This window comes from Lemur catta, chromosome X, assembly GCF_020740605.2.
Source record: "Lemur catta isolate mLemCat1 chromosome X, mLemCat1.pri, whole genome shotgun sequence".
Taxonomy (NCBI): Eukaryota; Metazoa; Chordata; class Mammalia; order Primates; family Lemuridae; genus Lemur; species Lemur catta.
Window position 1 is genome coordinate 4,788,059 of NC_059155.1, and position 16,849 is coordinate 4,804,907.

Sequence of the window (16,849 nt, forward strand, 5' to 3'; positions counted from 1 at the left end):
TGTGCACAACTCTTTAACTGTTGGGGTTCTCCCTGGCCCCTCGCTCTGTCCCCTCTTCCCCTGTGATCCCACTCACTTGACACTTGCTCTCCCTTGCTTCCCATACCCAATCCACCCCCAAGTCCCACCCGTTCTCCTTCCTAAATAGTTCCACATCCTTGCCCTCCCTCAAAACAAAACAAAACACACACACACACACACACACACAAACTGTTTCAGCCATCTTCCAGCGCCCTTGCTTTGCAGACGTCTGGCACATGCTCAGGCTGCTCCCTACCCTTGCCCCGCCCAGCCCTCTGGTCCTCATCACCTGAGACCACTCATGCTCCTCAGCTGGGAGGGACGCTGCCGTGGGCCAGGGACACACATCTCTCTCGGGTCCTGGGTTTGGCAGGGGCTGGTTTAGAGTTGCTCATCTGCTTAAACATGCGCCAGACATCTGCAAAGCCAGAGTGCTGGAAGATGGGTTAAACAGTTTGTGTTTGTTTGGTTTTCTTTTGTTTTGTTTCAGCTTTGATAGTCCATATGGCAAAAAAAAAAATCCACTAGGGTAAAAGAAAAAAAACCTCACATTTTATAGTTTAGCACTGTTTCCATTTTAAATTACTTATCAAGGTGGCAGGAGTACCATGATTTTCTTGGTACTTGGAGCCTGGTACTTGGGCAATGCTGAAGCTAGCCAGCTGGGCCCGGGTTCGAGCCCACCCTGCCCACTTGTAGCTGTCCTACCCTCCATGAGTGTCAAGGTCCTCTGTGACCTTCTTCTTGGACCTCTCCCTGGCAGGTAAGGGTCCTGATCATACATGGAGGATGACTGAAAAATCCAACGGTGTGAAGAGCTCCCCAGCCAATAACCACAACCATCATGCACCCCCTGCCATTAAGGCCAATGGCAAAGATGACCGCAGGACTGGAAGCAGGTGGGTCTACTGAGGCTGCGTAGTATTGGGAATGGCCCAGAGTCTGCTAATTCCTCCCAGCTCTGCCTTGTTGTCACAGAGCAAGCGATCCTTGGCTCTATGACAACCTCTAAGAGGATCATGGGATTTCTAGGCGTGTTCCAGGAGGGGAGACATGGCGTGCCCAGAGAACCCTGGGTCAACTCTGCTCTTTCCTCTGCAGGCCACAGTCTTCGGCTGATGATGACACCTCCTCAGAACTGCAGAGGCTGGCAGACATGGATACCCCACAGCGGGGGAGGGGTGGCTTCCGCAGGTGGGTCCTACCACTGCCCTGTTGTTCCCCCGCTCCAGCACATGAGGCCTGTCAGGATGGCTACTGTGGTCCTCTTCCTCTCAGTCCCACTCAGCCTGTCCTCTAAGACCTCCAGGGAGCACTGTCAGTGCCAGCCAAACTTAACTCTCCTTGCTCCTGATGCCTGAGCAGCCGCTAAGGCTCCTGGGAGGAGAGCTCATAGTGGCCAGTCATACTTGGCTGTCTCCACACTGGGGGAGATATCCTTCCCAGCAGAAGAGTCTAGGAAAAGGGCCTGAGGTCTCCGTTGTAGAGTCTCGGGTCCCATAATGAAATCAGGAAGCCTGGGGCAGGCTTCATTCCTGGCTGGTCCTGCCTTAACACAGCCTGCATCCTGCCCCGAAGGCCTCCTGTTTGCTCTGCACTATCAACTGAGATGACACCTCCCATAGGAGTGTTTCCAGGACAACCTCTCCCCTTGGGCTGCATTCAGGGTCATGCCTAAGCCCCAGCCCTCTGCTCTCAGTACTGGCCTCTGTCTCAGCTCCTAGCGCATGGGGACTCATGGCCTGGCCTGTTTCCAGGTTTCCCTTCCCGTCTTCTGTCTCCCTTAGCAGACTGAACAGAGGGTTTACACTGGGCTCATGCTCCTTCTCTCTCACCTCTAGGATTGTCCACCTGGTGAGGGTCGTCAGAGAGTGGGCCAACAAGAATTTTCGAGAGGAGGAACCTAGGCCTGATTCATTCCTTGAGCGTTTCCGTGGGCCTGAGCTCCAGACCGTGACGACACAGCAGGGGGATGGCAAAGGCGACAAGGACAGCGAGGGCAAGGGCACCAAGTACAGTTGTCCAGCCCGTGGGGTGAAAGGGCCCCCAAGTGTGCGATGGGAGGGCTCTGTGGAGTTTCTAATGTCACTTCTATGGGTGGACCAGGGGCTATGCTGAGCCCTACAATATTGGGGAAAGTGGTGGGTAGGTGTGACCTGTTGTGTTTTTAACTGCAGCACATTTGCATTGTCCTTGTCACGGCCTCTCCAACATTCAGTGCCTTCTTGCCATGGGAGCTTCCAGTGGATTTGTCCTCTTAGCTGCCCCTTGCCAGATGTCCTCTTGCTGCTCCCAAATTCAGTCCAGCTGCAGTAGTCAAGGAATGCCAAAGGAGTGCACTCATGGAGCACTCTGGTGGGCATGTCCTTCCTAGCTCCCTCCGATATGGGACGAACTGGGTCTTGAAGAGGCCATGTGGGGTGGTGGTGGGGGCAGTGTGGAGGGGGCTGGTGGGCAAGGACCGAATGATGGAGCAGGAGAGTACGGGGAGGGCAGACAAGGCAGAGCTGGAGGGTCTGTCCTTTGAGGAATGAGTAGACGACTGCAAATGTCTGGCCAAGCCGACATTCCCCACCTCTGGCCAGTGGAGGAAAAGGACCCTTGCCAAAGCAGGACTCAGCATGTGGGAAAGTGATTTGGAGGCTGGAGGCCAGAAATGGAGTTGGGGGTGGGTAGGAAGCACGTGGTGTTCACTTGCCTGGAGTTCCTGTGTGCCCTCACTACCGCCCTGTGGAGATCCCTCCCCAGGCCTGTCCCTACTGAAAGCTTTGTCCCTGGCATGCCCTCTAGAGGTCACAGAAGCCAATGGGCCTATCTAGGATCAGAATGGGCGGAAGGGTGTCTCTCACCCATCTGAGCTCCACTCAGAGGCCTGACACCAGCTTGTAGGTCCCTGAACAACCCACCCTCACCACACACATCCTCTTAGGCAGTGCTTTCTTGGGGACCCTTGTCCTCTGGGGACTGGGGTGCTGCCACACTGGGGCAGGGGACCTGATCCTTAAGCCTGGCCTCTCTCTGTTTCCTCAGGAAGAAATTTGAATTCTTTGTTTTGGACCCAGCTGGGGACTGGTATTACCGCTGGCTGTTTGTCATCGCCATGCCTGTCCTCTACAACTGGTGCCTGCTGGTGGCCAGGTGAGCAGGCAGGGCCTGGGAGGAAGTGGCCAAAGCAGCCCAGTACACAGACTCTTGGGTTGAGAGCACACCAGTCCCAGCTGTTGATAAAGAGTTTACCCCAACTCAGCCCTCCTTCCCTGGCTGCCAAAGATACCTCCATCCACCCTATTAGCCCCAAACCTCCCCCAATTTACTGTGCCACCACGGCTGCTAAAAACTGGGATTTGATTATGCCACTCTCTCCTCATAAACCCGTCAATGACTCCCCATTGCCCACAGGATGAAGTTCGAGTCCTGAGCATGGCCTTCAAGGCCCTCTGGACCTGGCCTTGTCTCTCTCTCCACCTTCTGGACACACCCTGCCCCCACACTCACTACTCTTGGATCAGAACATGCTGCTTCCTCAAGAGAAAATTCCCTTTCCCTGCATTCAACCCATGGAGAGTCTTCTCCCAGCAGGCTCAGTTCAAAAGCCACTCTCGACAAGCAGCTTTGCCTGAAAACATCCCCCACTCCACTCCAGCCCTGCCTCAGTCATTCATTCAGCAACGCTTGGACTGAACACCTGTTGGGCGCTGAGGAGGATGTGGTGAGAAGAGTGCTAGTGTGCTGGGGGCTGTGGGACAGCCTCTGTGGGAATGGGAGGGGGATGGAGTTCGATTCTAAACATGACTGAGTAGTCAGCATTAACCGCTCCTCCCTTTGACCGTACACTCACTGGACCATCATCCTTACTCTGCCCTCTCCCTAGGCCCCTCTCCACTCAGTCGCCAAATATTGTCCATTCCTTCTAAGAAACTCCTGCAGCCTCCAAACTTTCTCCATTCCCACTACACCCTCTCTCACCTGGACTGGCCAGTGCTGTATGTTGGGTGCTCAATAGGTGTATGTTGAGGAGATGAGCGTGGAGGTGATTAGTTTGTTCTTCCAATGACTTATTCATTCTTTTAACTCACACCCATTGAGCACTCAAATCCTGGTGCCCTGGGCTGGGCATGGAGCCCAAGTAATGACTAAGAGGAGATCTCTGCCTTCCTGGAGCTCACAGTCCAGTGGGCAAGACACAAAAGTAATGGCCAGTGGTGATGTCTATGTAATGATAAAGGTCAGGGTAGAAGTTCCCTGTCAGTGTCTCCTTGGCACCAGGCTAGCTATGACTCAATAGTGCCCCTGGTGGCCATCCCAAGCCCTGTACACAGTGGCCACTCCGTTTGGAGCCTCCAGGGGACCTTGGCTGGCTTTGAGGGTGAAGCACAGCCCTGTCCTCCTGCAGAGCCTGCTTCAGTGACCTACAGAAAGGCTACTACCTGATATGGCTGGTGCTGGATTACTTCTCCGATGTGGTCTACATCACAGACCTCGTCATCCGATTGCGCACAGGTCAGTGAGCAACTGGAATGAGCAGGCAGTAGCATAACCCATAATTCCAAAGGCCTGAGTCCACATTTTCAGGAAGCCCACTGGACATGATGTTGGACTCAACTGCTTGGCTAAGACCTTGGTAGGTGACTGGCCTTCTTTGAACCTCATGGTCCCACATGCTTAGAGAGATTTGGATCGGGGGGTTGTCTCTTAGGGTCCTTCTGGCCAGCCCTGCTATATGAGCTCTATGCCTCCTTGGGAAGGAGGGATGAGTGGGCAGTTTGTTCCTTGATGAGCATTCGTGTACAGAGAGGGACAGGTCTGAGAGCAGAGGTGATGTGCTCGCTTGCATCTCTACTAGGTTTCCTGGAGCAGGGGCTGCTGGTCAAAGACCCCAAGAAACTTCGGGACAACTACATCCACACATTGCAGTTCAAGCTGGACGTGGCTTCCATCATCCCCACAGACCTGATCTATTTTGCTGTGGGCATCCACAGCCCCGAGGTGCGCTTCAACCGCCTGCTACACTTTGCCCGAATGTTTGAGTTCTTTGACCGCACTGAGACACGCACCAGCTACCCCAACATTTTCCGCATCAGCAACCTGGTCTTCTACATCTTGGTCATCATCCACTGGAATGCTTGCATCTATTACGCCATCTCCAAATCCATAGGCTTTGGGGTTGACACCTGGGTTTACCCCAATATCACTGACCCTGAGTATGGCTACCTGGCTAGGGAATACATCTACTGCCTTTACTGGTCCACACTGACCCTCACCACCATTGGGGAGACACCACCTCCTGTAAAGGATGAAGAGTTCCTATTTGTCATCTTTGACTTCCTGATTGGTGTCCTCATCTTTGCCACCATTGTGGGAAATGTGGGCTCCATGATCTCCAACATGAATGCTACCCGGGCAGAGTTTCAGGCCAAGATCGATGCCGTCAAACACTACATGCAGTTCCACAAGGTCAGCAAGGAGATGGAAGCCAAGGTCATTAAGTGGTTTGACTACTTGTGGACTAATAAGAAGACTGTGGATGAGCGGGAAGTTCTCAAGAACTTGCCAGCCAAGCTCAGGGCTGAGATAGCCATCAACGTCCACCTGTCCACACTCAAGAAAGTGCGCATCTTCCATGACTGTGAGGCTGGCCTGCTGGTGGAGCTGGTGCTGAAGCTCCGTCCTCAGGTCTTTAGCCCTGGGGATTACATTTGCCGCAAAGGGGACATTGGCAAGGAGATGTACATAATTAAGGAGGGCAAATTGGCAGTGGTGGCTGATGATGGTGTGACTCAGTATGCCCTGCTCTCGGCTGGGAGCTGCTTTGGGGAGATAAGTATCCTTAACATTAAGGGAAGCAAAATGGGCAATCGACGCACAGCCAATATCCGCAGCCTGGGCTACTCAGACCTCTTCTGCCTGTCCAAGGATGATCTCATGGAAGCTGTGACTGAGTACCCAGATGCCAAGAAGGTCTTGGAGGAGAGAGGTCGGGAGATCCTGATGAAGGAGGGGCTGCTGGACGAGAACGAGGTGGCAACCAGCATGGAAGTAGATGTGCAAGAGAAGCTGGAACAGCTGGAGACCAACATGGACACCTTGTACACACGCTTTGGCCGCCTGCTGGCTGAGTACACCGGAGCCCAGCAGAAGCTCAAGCAGCGTATCACGGTCCTGGAGACCAAGATGAAGCAGAACAATGAGGATTACTACCTGTCAGATGGGATGAACAGCCCCGAGCCAGCTACCGAGGAGAAGCCATAAGGGCTGGGACCCAACTGCCTCTCCAGTCTTGACCTTCACCCCAGGAGCTAGAAGAGCTGTATAGATCTCCAGGTTTCTGTGCATTACTCTCATGTACTGTGAATGCTTCCCGAAGCCTCTCTGACCCCAGGTTTTTGGCCTAAACATCCTGGAGTTCCTCTCCAAGTCTAGCTAAAAGCCAAGCTTATGGCCAGTGCAGACTGTGTTGGGCTGGCTTCAGGCTGCTCAAGTCTGAGGAAAGAAGAGGGGAACAGCTGGACTGTCTTCTAGTGGTCTGTCTTGGGACTGGAGGCCTGGACAACCATCTGCTTGGAGGAAGTGCATCTGCAGATCCGTGGGCACCCTGCCACAGCACTCTCTGATGTCTGGCTCCTTCGCACCTAGCCACTTCCCACTTGGTTCTGGCCCCCACTTTTTAAAACATGTGCTCTGAATGCCCCCATTTCTCTGCATATATAGGTAGTTTGAGCACTGGCTACATTTAGTCCAGGTACCTGGTGCTTATCTCCCAAGGCAGGCCAAGGTGTGTGATGGTGGAGGGGGGTGGGTAGGAGGATGCTCACTCAGGACTGTCCCTCCCTGTCAGACACTCAAACTCCTGCTCTGCCAGCCAGGAGTGGGGTCTCAGCTTCTCTGGGCCAGGGAGATGGTGATGCTCCTGGCTTCTGGTCCATTCCGGGGCAGGGCAGCTAGCAATCCTCCTAGAGAAAGAGGCGGCCGGCAGCTCTGGCCATCGCTCCTCTATGCAGAACATCTCCTAAGAGACTCTGAAGGATGCTGGTGGGCAGGAGACTCCTCAAGTTAATGTAGGCATTAGAGACACCTACACAGTAATAAATTCCTTTGAACTATCTGTGGTTACTGCACAACTCTGCTATTCGCATTCTCTCCCTCCATTAAACTCTCTCTTCCACATACAGTTGTCCTTCGGTGTCCCCAGGGGATTGGTTCCAGGACCCCCTGTGGATACCAAAATCTGTGACTGCTCAAGTCTCTTATATAAAATGGTGTAGCATTTGCATATAACCTACACATCCTCCTGCATACTTTAAATCATCTCTAGATCACTTTAATACCTAATACAATGTGAATGCTATGTAAATAGTTGTTATACTGTATTGCCTTTTATTTGTATTTTTTATTGTTGTATTATTTTTTTCCTGAATATTTTCACTCTGCAGTTGATTGAACCCAAGGATGTGAAAACTGAGGATATGAAAGGCCTTCTGCCTACAGGGGTGTACAAACATCCATTTGAGATCCTGTTTACAATTTCTTGGGTAAATACCCAGAAGTGGGATTGTTGGATCATATGGTAGTTCTATTTTTAAATTTCTGAGGAATCTCTGCACTGTTTTCCACAGTGGCTGCACCATTTTACATTTCCACCAACAGTGTACAAGTGTTCCAATTTCTCTACATCTTCATCAACACTTGTTATTTTCTGGTTTTTGTCCCCTCCAACCCCATTCAGAAATCTTTCCATCTGAAATACACTCTGCCATCTTCCCCTGCCTGCCTAAGCCCTGTAGTCTTCAGGACTTAGCTCAGGCACCACCTCTTCAGGGAAGGCCCCCTTGCCTGCAGCTGTTCCCCCACTAGTCAGTCAATTACCCCTTCTCTAGGCTCCCACAGTGCTCAAGAGCCTCTCTGTTCTGGCCCTTACACTGTGTGGTCAGTTTTGATGGATCTGGTTTCCCCTCCAGACTGTGGGTTCTTTGAGGGAAAGGCCAAGACAGTCTTCCTCTCTGGTCTGTTTGCAGCCTCGGTGACACATCTGGCAGAAAGGAGACATTCAGAGAATATTTATTCATTGAAGGAGTAAGTGAACACAGGAATGAATGAATGAATGAACAAACAGAACTGACCAAAACTATGCTTCCATCTGCCAGCAGCTATGTCTTGACAGAAACATTGGTTCTTCTGCCTGGGGACTTGGGGAGGATGTCCTGGACCAGCAGGCACTTGAGCAGACATTACAAGATGTCAGAAGCCTGAAGGCAAATTAGTGGGCAAGAAAATCTAAGTGCAGACTCAGATGCCTTCCTGTGAGTGCACACCACTTACTTATTTATTGTGGTAAAATACATATAACATTTACCATTGTAACCATTTTAAGTGTATAGTTCAATAGCATTAAGTATACTCACATTGTTCTGAAACCCATTTTTACATCTTGCAAATGAAAACTGTTCCCACTAAAAAAACTCCCCATTCCTCCCTCCCCACAGCCCACAGCAACCAGCATTCTACTTTATTTCTATGAATTTGACTAGTCTCGGTACCTCACCTACATGGAATCACACAGTAATTTTCCTTTGTGCCTGGCTTATTTCATTGAGCATAGTATTTTCAAGATTCATCCATGTTGTATAATGTGTCAGAATTTCCTTCATTATTTGAGTCTAAATAGTGTTCCATTATATGGACAGACCACATTTTGTTTATCCATTCATCTATTGATGAACACTTAGGTTATTTCTACCATTTGGCAATTGTGAATATTTCTGCTATAAACATGGGTGTGCAAATATCTCTTTTCATTTCCTTTGGATATACATCCAGTAGTGGAATTCCTGGATCATATGGTAGTTCTATTTTTAATTTTTTGAGGAGCCACCATTCTCTTTTCTCCAGTGATGACACCAACTTACATTCCCAGCAACAGTGCATCAGGGTTGCAATATCTCCACATCCTCACCAATACTCATTATTTTCTGTTTTTGGACAGTAGCCATCCTAACGGGTGTGAGCTGATATTTTATTGTGGTTTTGATTTACATTTATCTAATGAGTCGCGATTTTGAGCATATTTTCACATGCTTGTTGGACATTTGTATATCTTCTTTGGAGAAATGTCTATTCAAGTTCTTTGGTCATTTTCTGATCAGATTGCTAAGCTGTAGAAGTTCTTTATATATTCTGGAATATTAGCCCTTTATCAGATATGATTTTCAAATATTTTCCTCCTTTCCCTGGGTTGCCTTTTTACTCTGTTGATTGTGTCCTTTGATGTGCAGTTTTTAATTTTGTTGTCATCCAATTTATCTATTTTTGCTTTTGTTGCCTGTGCTTTTGGTATCACCATTCATTTTTATGTGAATTCATTCTTCTAGCCAGACTTCTCTTAAATTTGGTGTAATTTCTTGGCCTTTTCTCTACCTTACAGTAATAAATCTTAACCAGGAGAAGACTCACCTGGAGGTCCTGGTCCCTGAGAGTGGCAGCAATAGGGAGATAGCATTCATGGTGTGACCGATCTTTGTGTCTACTCTCTCTTTGGGCACTGGGCTGGAAGAAAAGGCTCTAAGTCTCTTCTCTGCAGAGAAGTCTTTGAAGACCCAACCCACTGCTTGCCAAGATGCTCATTGCTAAGGCTGCACTGAGAATTTCAGTTTTCCTCATGTGTTGGAACCTGGGTGAGATGTTACTTTTGCAGCCCTGAGATGGTACTGTGGCCAGAGGCAGGGGATGACTGCATTACAATTTTTTGTCTTGGTTTTAGCAAGAAATCTGCAGTGTTTCTCCCTGGAGCCTGGTTAACCTTCAGTTTAGCCCCAACAGCTGCCCAATTTCCAGCCCACATCATGGGACACATTGTGTCTTGAATCTGGTTCTCCCCAGGGCAAAGCAGGTGGCTCTTCTGGGTCACATGGGCAGCCTACTGGTTGAAGACACAGAATTCAGGACTCAGCTCCCACCCTCTCCCCAGCTTCCCTTTCCCCAGATTGGGTCCAATCTCCCACAACTTTTTGCTGTGCCTCAACTGTGTATGTTCTCTTAAGCTTTCAGGACTTTTCTCATGCTCTTCCCTCTGCCTAGAGCATCATTTTCTGCCACTTCTTCATTTGAGATCAGGTCCACAGGTCCCATCTCTGAGCCCACTGCAGCTTTCTATGAGAGATTCCTTATACACTGGTCTGCAAGTGTCTGTTTAGCAATTAATCTCTTCTTTTCATCTAAACACAGTTTGTTCATTGAGAAAAGGATGAAGCAATGGCATAAGAATATCTGTGCAGCTTGTCTGTGTGCGTGCATGTGTGCTCCTGTGTCTGTCTCTGGCCAACCCCCACCTCCCCCACCTGGGGTTTCTCTCTCTGCAAGAGCATGACTCTCTCCTGTCTATTGCTGGCCCTCACCCCCGTCTCTCTCCTGTCTGTAGCTGGCTGCAATATAAGAACTGAAGTACAATTTCCATTATGTGTTGTATTTATTTAGTACAGCCTGATGTTCCCTGCTCTTAATGTAAAAATGTTTAAATTGGAATGTTTTTTTTTATTTTCCTGTGAAAATACTCATTGAAGGTAAATTGCTCTATTTGAATATAGCCGTCAGTTTGCTTTTCTCTGCACTGGTGACCTTCTTTGGAAAACAAAGCCCCTGCTCCTGCCCACCCACCACTCCTCCTCCCCTTTCTATCTGACCCTTGGTGGCCCCTGCCTGGCTTGCAGGCTGCCGCCCCCGCCGGGCCCAGCCTGAGTCCCAGCCTCAGCAGCATTTATCTGTTCCTGGTCTGGAGCTTAAAGCTAGTCTCATCACTAGTCCCCTCCCTTTGTTGGGAGGCCAAGGCAGAGGGTCTCCCTCTTTTGTTTAGCCTGGAAACAAGGAAGCCCCCAATGCACAGAGATGGGGAACCCGACCACCAGAGGGCGCACGGACCTCAGGAAAGGGTGGTGGGCTCTACCGTGCACCCCCCCCCCCACCCCCAAGCAGAGGACTGAGCGCGGCCTGCCGAAGAGGTTAGGTAGCAGTCCCCAGGGCCTTGCACAGCTGTTGGACCAGGTCTCTCTCTCTCACAATATCCTGCTGTGGTCCCTTCGAATGCCCTCAGAAGTTCCTGGGTGTCAAACCAGTCCTCTAGTCCCAGTCTGCATGCTAGGTGCACACTCTGCTGGAAGTTGGGGAAGCAGGAAATGTCAGGGTTGAATTGCAAGGGGACTTGGACACCATGGCTGTCAGCACTATTTTAATGTATATTCAGAAAAAAAAAATGCTAATAGCCTGCAAATCCCTTGATGTTGTAGATAAGATTGCTTGGTATGGAGCTAAAGAAAACAATCAGCCAGCTTAAAGTTGATTTAAGGAAAATGTTGTAAATCATTGTTCTGATGGCACATGAAGGCAGCACACAGATGACAGTGTACATAGGTCCCAATGCCCACTGACACCACCATGGTATTTCACAAGTAACACCCCACAACCGCCCTCTTGGTTCCTCTTCTCGCAAATCTGCTCACCTTCCCCATGTTGGAAATGGCCCATCTGTCCTTCTCCTTGCTCGGGCCAACCCTGAAAGGCATCCTGGATTCTCCTCTTCATCTGCCACATCCGGTCGGCCAGGACATGGCTTGTGCTTTGCTTTTTACAACACAGTCAGAATGGTGCTCCTTGCCCACCTCCACTGCGCGCCCTTGGCCAGGTCACCACCAGTTTGCTCCTGGACAGCTGCAGGCGCACTCTGCAAGCCATTCTCCACCAGGCCTGGGTGGGAAGTCGCATCCCATCGCTCCCCTGCTTACAACTTTTCCTTGGCCTCCAGACTCAGGCCGTGGTCTCTAGGTTTTGCCTGTGCGGCTCCCACCAGGGTCTCCGGCCGCTTTCTCTCCTCTGCTTCTCCTGCCCCAGGCCCTCTGGTCTCCCTCCCCTCAGTTCCACGCTGGGCCAGCTTCTTCCTGCCTCTTTCTCTGGGCCTGGAGGTGGCGGGCTCCTTGTCATCAGGACTCCACAGTGCAAGGTGCCCCAGCCCCTCAGCCATGCTTTATCTCACCACCCTGTCCGCTTTGCCTTATACATGTATCAGCCCCCATAATCACCTTGTTTATTCGTGTCTGTTTCCCCCATTAGAATGTAGACACCCTGAGGTAGACAATTCTGCTGATTCCCCACTGCATCCCCAGCACCTAGAGCAGCTGCTGGCACATCACAGTGTTCTTTAAATGCTGAATGCTGGGGACTCCTTGGGGGCTGGCTTTCTCCCCTCTCTCTGACGGATTAGACTGCACACACTCTGCCCATCCTCATAGCCTTGCAGAGTGTGCTGCAGCCACGCACAACTCCGTGGTGTTCCATAAGTCACCCGGAGCCATCCCGCAGGGAACTCCGTTTACACATACTTCTCTGCCTACAACATTCCTCTCATCCTTCAAAGTCATCTCTAATGTCACCTCCCTCCTGAAGCCTTCTTTGATCCCCTACAAGCAAGTGTATAGTCCCTGTCCCCAGGGTTCATCTGCATTTGTGTGACATTCATCCTGCCTGCCTGTAGCCAAAGCTACTTTTGGGGAAAGTGTGTGTGTGTGTGTGTGTGTGTGTGTGTGTGTGTGTGTGTGTGTGTGGAGTTGGTCCCTAGAAGGTTCTGCTGAAGACAGAGCTCCCCAAGATGAACAAGGAGCTGGGGTAACAGGCATGGGGTGCCATCCGCTCCCAGTGGGGGGGATGGTGTGCCATACTGGCTGTGGGTTCAGTTGCAGGTCACCTTCCCCCTGGCAGGGACTGAGCTGCCAAATACTAAGTGGTTTTGCTTCTCTCTGAAGCAGACATTTCCCTGGAAGGGTAATCTAGCCCTGATTTAGGGCCCGGGACACCAAACCAACTCTAGCTTGGGGAGGGTGATGAAAATGCATTTCTAGATAACAGGTTTGCTAAGCACAGGTCCAGAAGGGGCTCGGTGCTGTGGATGAGACCAAGGCCATGCTTCTGGAGGGCTGGGAGGAACACTGGCCTGGGAGCCAGGAACCTAAGCTGGGTTCTGCTCCACTCCCACTTTCTGAGGACTTGGAAATTTCTACTCCTGGAAACCCAGGACATAGCACAGTAGGGCAGTTGGGGAAGAGGACATTACATTTGTATCCAATAGAACCATCTTTCCTTGGCTTCCCCAGGCTTGGTGAGGCTCTGCAGTTTCCCGACACTTTTGACTTGGCTGTATACTCACAGGACTCCAACTGGGCAGGGTTAAGTGGGTCTTTCTGAGCAAGCTGCTGTTTTGCCTTCTGAGGACAGATTTGTCCTTGGATTTTGAAGGATGCAGAGGAGCTTGCTGGGCAAGTAGGATGGGGTGCCAAGGTCCCAGAAGCCACCTGAGCAAGAAAGTTGAAAAGCAAGGCCAAGGACCCCACAGTGTAGCCTCCTGGGATGGGTGCAGTGGAACATGAACCCAACTCTCTCAGGCTCCAAAGATGCTGGAGTTAACTTGGCCTCACTGGTTGAACTAAACAAATTACTTTCCCTTTTGGGTTCGGTTTCCCACCTACTTTAAGAAGGAGTTTCTCAGGCTTTCTTTAGCCCTCCTAGGAGGCAGGCAGAGGATAGATTTGTCCTGTCTTAACTCATACCCTTGCATCACTCAAGTTTGTTTTAGCGCTAACTTCCAGCCAGGCCTGTGGAGTTGCCAGTTTCTATGGATCAATGTTTTTAATTAGATGGGTTTTCTTGTTTCTCCTTTATTGGATTGAGTAAGCAAATTAAATTGAGCAATTTGTTGTTAGGTCAATTAAATGCCAACTGGGTTTCATAACCTGGGCCTGGGCCACATCCAAGTCCTTCCAACTTTTTCCCCAGAGTGGTGGGATCAGAGGCCAGCTGGAGGAGTGGCTTCCCCCTGAACTGTGGGCCACCCTCCAGCTCCTAAGGGTCAGAGTCCCTGGGGCATAGCAGACTCTCTTGAGTGGGTGGTCAGAGAGGAGGCTCAGCACTGGACATGGATGGGAACAGTGGTGAGATGATAATAATCAGGAGTTCCTAGAGTTGCCTGTGGACAAGGAGCTGCCTTGAATTCGTGTGATAGCTTTTGTTTGCCTATCTGTCTAATGGGTAAGATCTCTGCGGATCCTTTGGTTCCAGCATTTTGGGGCACTCTGGCTCTGGGTAGGTGGGATCTGCCCCAGCCTCACCAAGATACAGCTGGTCTGTCTGGTGCTGGAGGGGACCTCAGTCTCCCGAGGCAGACTGAGGTGGAATTGGCAGGTGGCCCCTGGGGGCGAACAGCAGCCCAAGCCGGCCGAGGTATGGGCGTCGCCCGGCAGCCTCGGGCTCCAGACAACTCGCCCTTGTTGCGGTTCCGCCTCCAGCCGCGGAGCAGGGTGGGGACGCTCTCGCGCCGTGCATAGGGCGCGCCACCGGCTTCCCGGGCTCTTGCGCACCCTCCATGTCGCGGGAGCCCTTTTGTATGCCCTGGACCCTAGGGGAGAGTCACCTCAAGACCCCCACGCAAGAAGGGATTTGAGGAGGGCAGTCACGGGCACGGGGCGTTGCAGGAAGAAGCTCTCTGGTGCCTGCCTGGATTTCTCCATTTCCACAGCCCCCTGAGAGCCTCGCCCCTCGTCCTCTCCTCTCACTGCCAGAGATCCTGGCCACATCTGCCAGCTGCACAGTGCCACCCTGCAGAGCTGTTGTTGGCAACTCTTCCCTTTCTTGCCCGAGGAAAGGGAGGAGGAGTGTAGCTGTGGGGCACTCACCTCTGGGACCTGTTCTGAGGGAGGATAGGGATGGGGCCCCGGGATGAGAGAGTGAGCAGGCAGGTCTGTACACAGGCTGCCCAGACCTGTTGAATTCGGAGAGTTAATGACAAGATGTGACAGGCATACAGGGACAATGGCTGGAGGGCTCCAGCAGGGTCTGGGGACAGGCATTCAGGGCATCAGGCTTGGTAAATAACATTAGCAAGGCGACAACCTGAGCAGGCAAATTGGGAATGCAGACAGGGCTCCGTGACTGGGCTGGCTGTCTGCCTATGAGTCACCTCTGTGGATCGATTTCATCGCTGAGCACTTGGATATGCAGTATGCTTAGAAAAAGAGGCTGGGTTGGAGTCGCCCTCAAAACCAGTGAAACAATTTGGGTGTACCACCAGTGGCCCAGGAGCATCGCCCCCTCAGGCCAGGCCCAGAAGACTTGGCCCCTGTCTCCTCCCTTTGGCCCCTCTTTTGCAAGGGCTGGGTTCCCCAGGTTTCAAGGTGAAACTGATTTCTCTAAAGCCACCCTGATTTGGCGGTCTCCAGAGATCCCCCAACCCCACTCCATCAAGCCACCTCTTCCTGCTCTGTCTTCTAGTCCCTGCTCAGTGCCTGTCCCCGAGGAGATATCAACAAATATTTGTTGAAAGAATGAGAAAACCAGTGCATTTCTTGATTTTTTTGAGGTGCTTGAATTTGTGTTTCCTACCATACCTATGCAATGAAAGTATAGCCCTTTAAGAAGCAGCAGCGTGTCCAGTATGTCCATAACACAGCCTCTGCCTCAGGAAATAAACCAGTTCTGTGCAGATGTGGGCTGGGACGTAGGTGGGGGACAAAGAGTCTGGGAAAGTGGAAACCTGCTGTGAAGAGAGTCCAGGAACGCGGCTCATTTTGCAGGCATGATCTTGCTCTTCTTTTTCTGTTCTGACCATGTGGAACAAAAAACAGTTTGCTTTGGCCCAAAGACAAGGCAGGCGAGGCAGTGGCTGTGTCCGAACATGCTGAGAGCTAATTGTACCTGCTGTAGAACAGCTTCAGGTATTATCTGTAGAAGGGAGTGTGGAGTGGGCGGTTCAAAACACTGGCTGCCGTAGGCATGCTACCCAAAGCTGCTTTTGACTCCAAGGTGACAGCAGCCACCAACTGAGCCACCGTGGGCCTGAAAACCAGGTTTCTGATGGGTTGTTTACTCAGTTGCAGAGATATCATCACAGCCAGATGGAGGAAGCACTGAGTGGTGACATTTGAGGCTTTTGAGATGGAGCTGGCTGAAACTTGATTTTTGTCTATTTTCATATCTTGTCATGTATTGAATCATTTTTGAATAGCATGAAAATCTCATCCACTAGTTCATATTTGCCTGTTATTTTATAAGTACGTGTCTTTCTCATAGCCAGTGACCATCACTAGGTCTGGGAAGACCTCTGGACTAGTACTTTGGACTAGTGGCCTTGCAAAGCCACACCTTGGAGCTGGAAGTGGCTTTTCTCCACTACGCAGAGGCATGGGGGCTGTAGTGAGTGGCCAGCTGTGAGGTTACTGCCACTCTCTCTCCTGGGTTCTGGCAGGGACACCAGCACAGCCCCATTAGGAGCTCTGCGCCAGAGCAGGAAATGCCATCAATCCTCCCTGGTCACATTCCCAGGCCCAGGGGAGCTGCTGGAGATGTCACACATATATCACCTACTTGGTACATTTCTGCCATTGCACCAAGGCCTGCTAGAGGATGGCAATGGCTTTCTAGGGACTAGAAGAGTACCCAAGGGAGTAAGGAGGGGAGTGGCTGCACAAACATGGTCTCAAATCTTCTTTTGTGCACTCGGGGACATCAAAGACCAACTAAGGCCCTACATTCAGGTGGTCAAGGAACCAGGGTTAGCAGTCAAAGCTAGGGCTGACAGGGCCGGGACTCTGTCTGTAGAGTCTGCACGTGTGTATGTGTGTGCTGGACATGCGTGGAGGCACGTGTGTGTTTGTGTGGCTTTCCCAGTGCCATTCACATCCATGTCCTTCACCCCACTGCCACGCCCACCCCCAACCCTGTAGTACATGTGGATTTCAAACGGAAACTGAATTTGTCCTGTTTCAGAAAAACAAATTTAATATTCAGGAAAGCACACACT

The 16,849-nt window shown here is 51.1% G+C and overlaps 1 protein-coding gene across 1 annotated transcript; it reads left to right on the forward strand.

Moving 5' to 3' along the window:
* Nucleotides 1-785: 785 nt before the first annotated feature.
* CNGA2 (cyclic nucleotide gated channel subunit alpha 2) lies at nt 786-6,527 on the forward strand. The gene is made up of 6 exons (XM_045537520.1): nt 786-920; nt 1,123-1,215; nt 1,863-2,033; nt 3,052-3,159; nt 4,415-4,521; nt 4,865-6,527. The coding sequence occupies exons 1-6, from the start codon at nt 811-813 to the stop codon at nt 6,268-6,270; spliced, it is 1,995 nt and encodes a 664-aa protein (XP_045393476.1). The 5' UTR covers nt 786-810; the 3' UTR covers nt 6,271-6,527.
* The last annotated feature ends 10,322 nt before the right edge of the window (nt 6,528-16,849 follow it).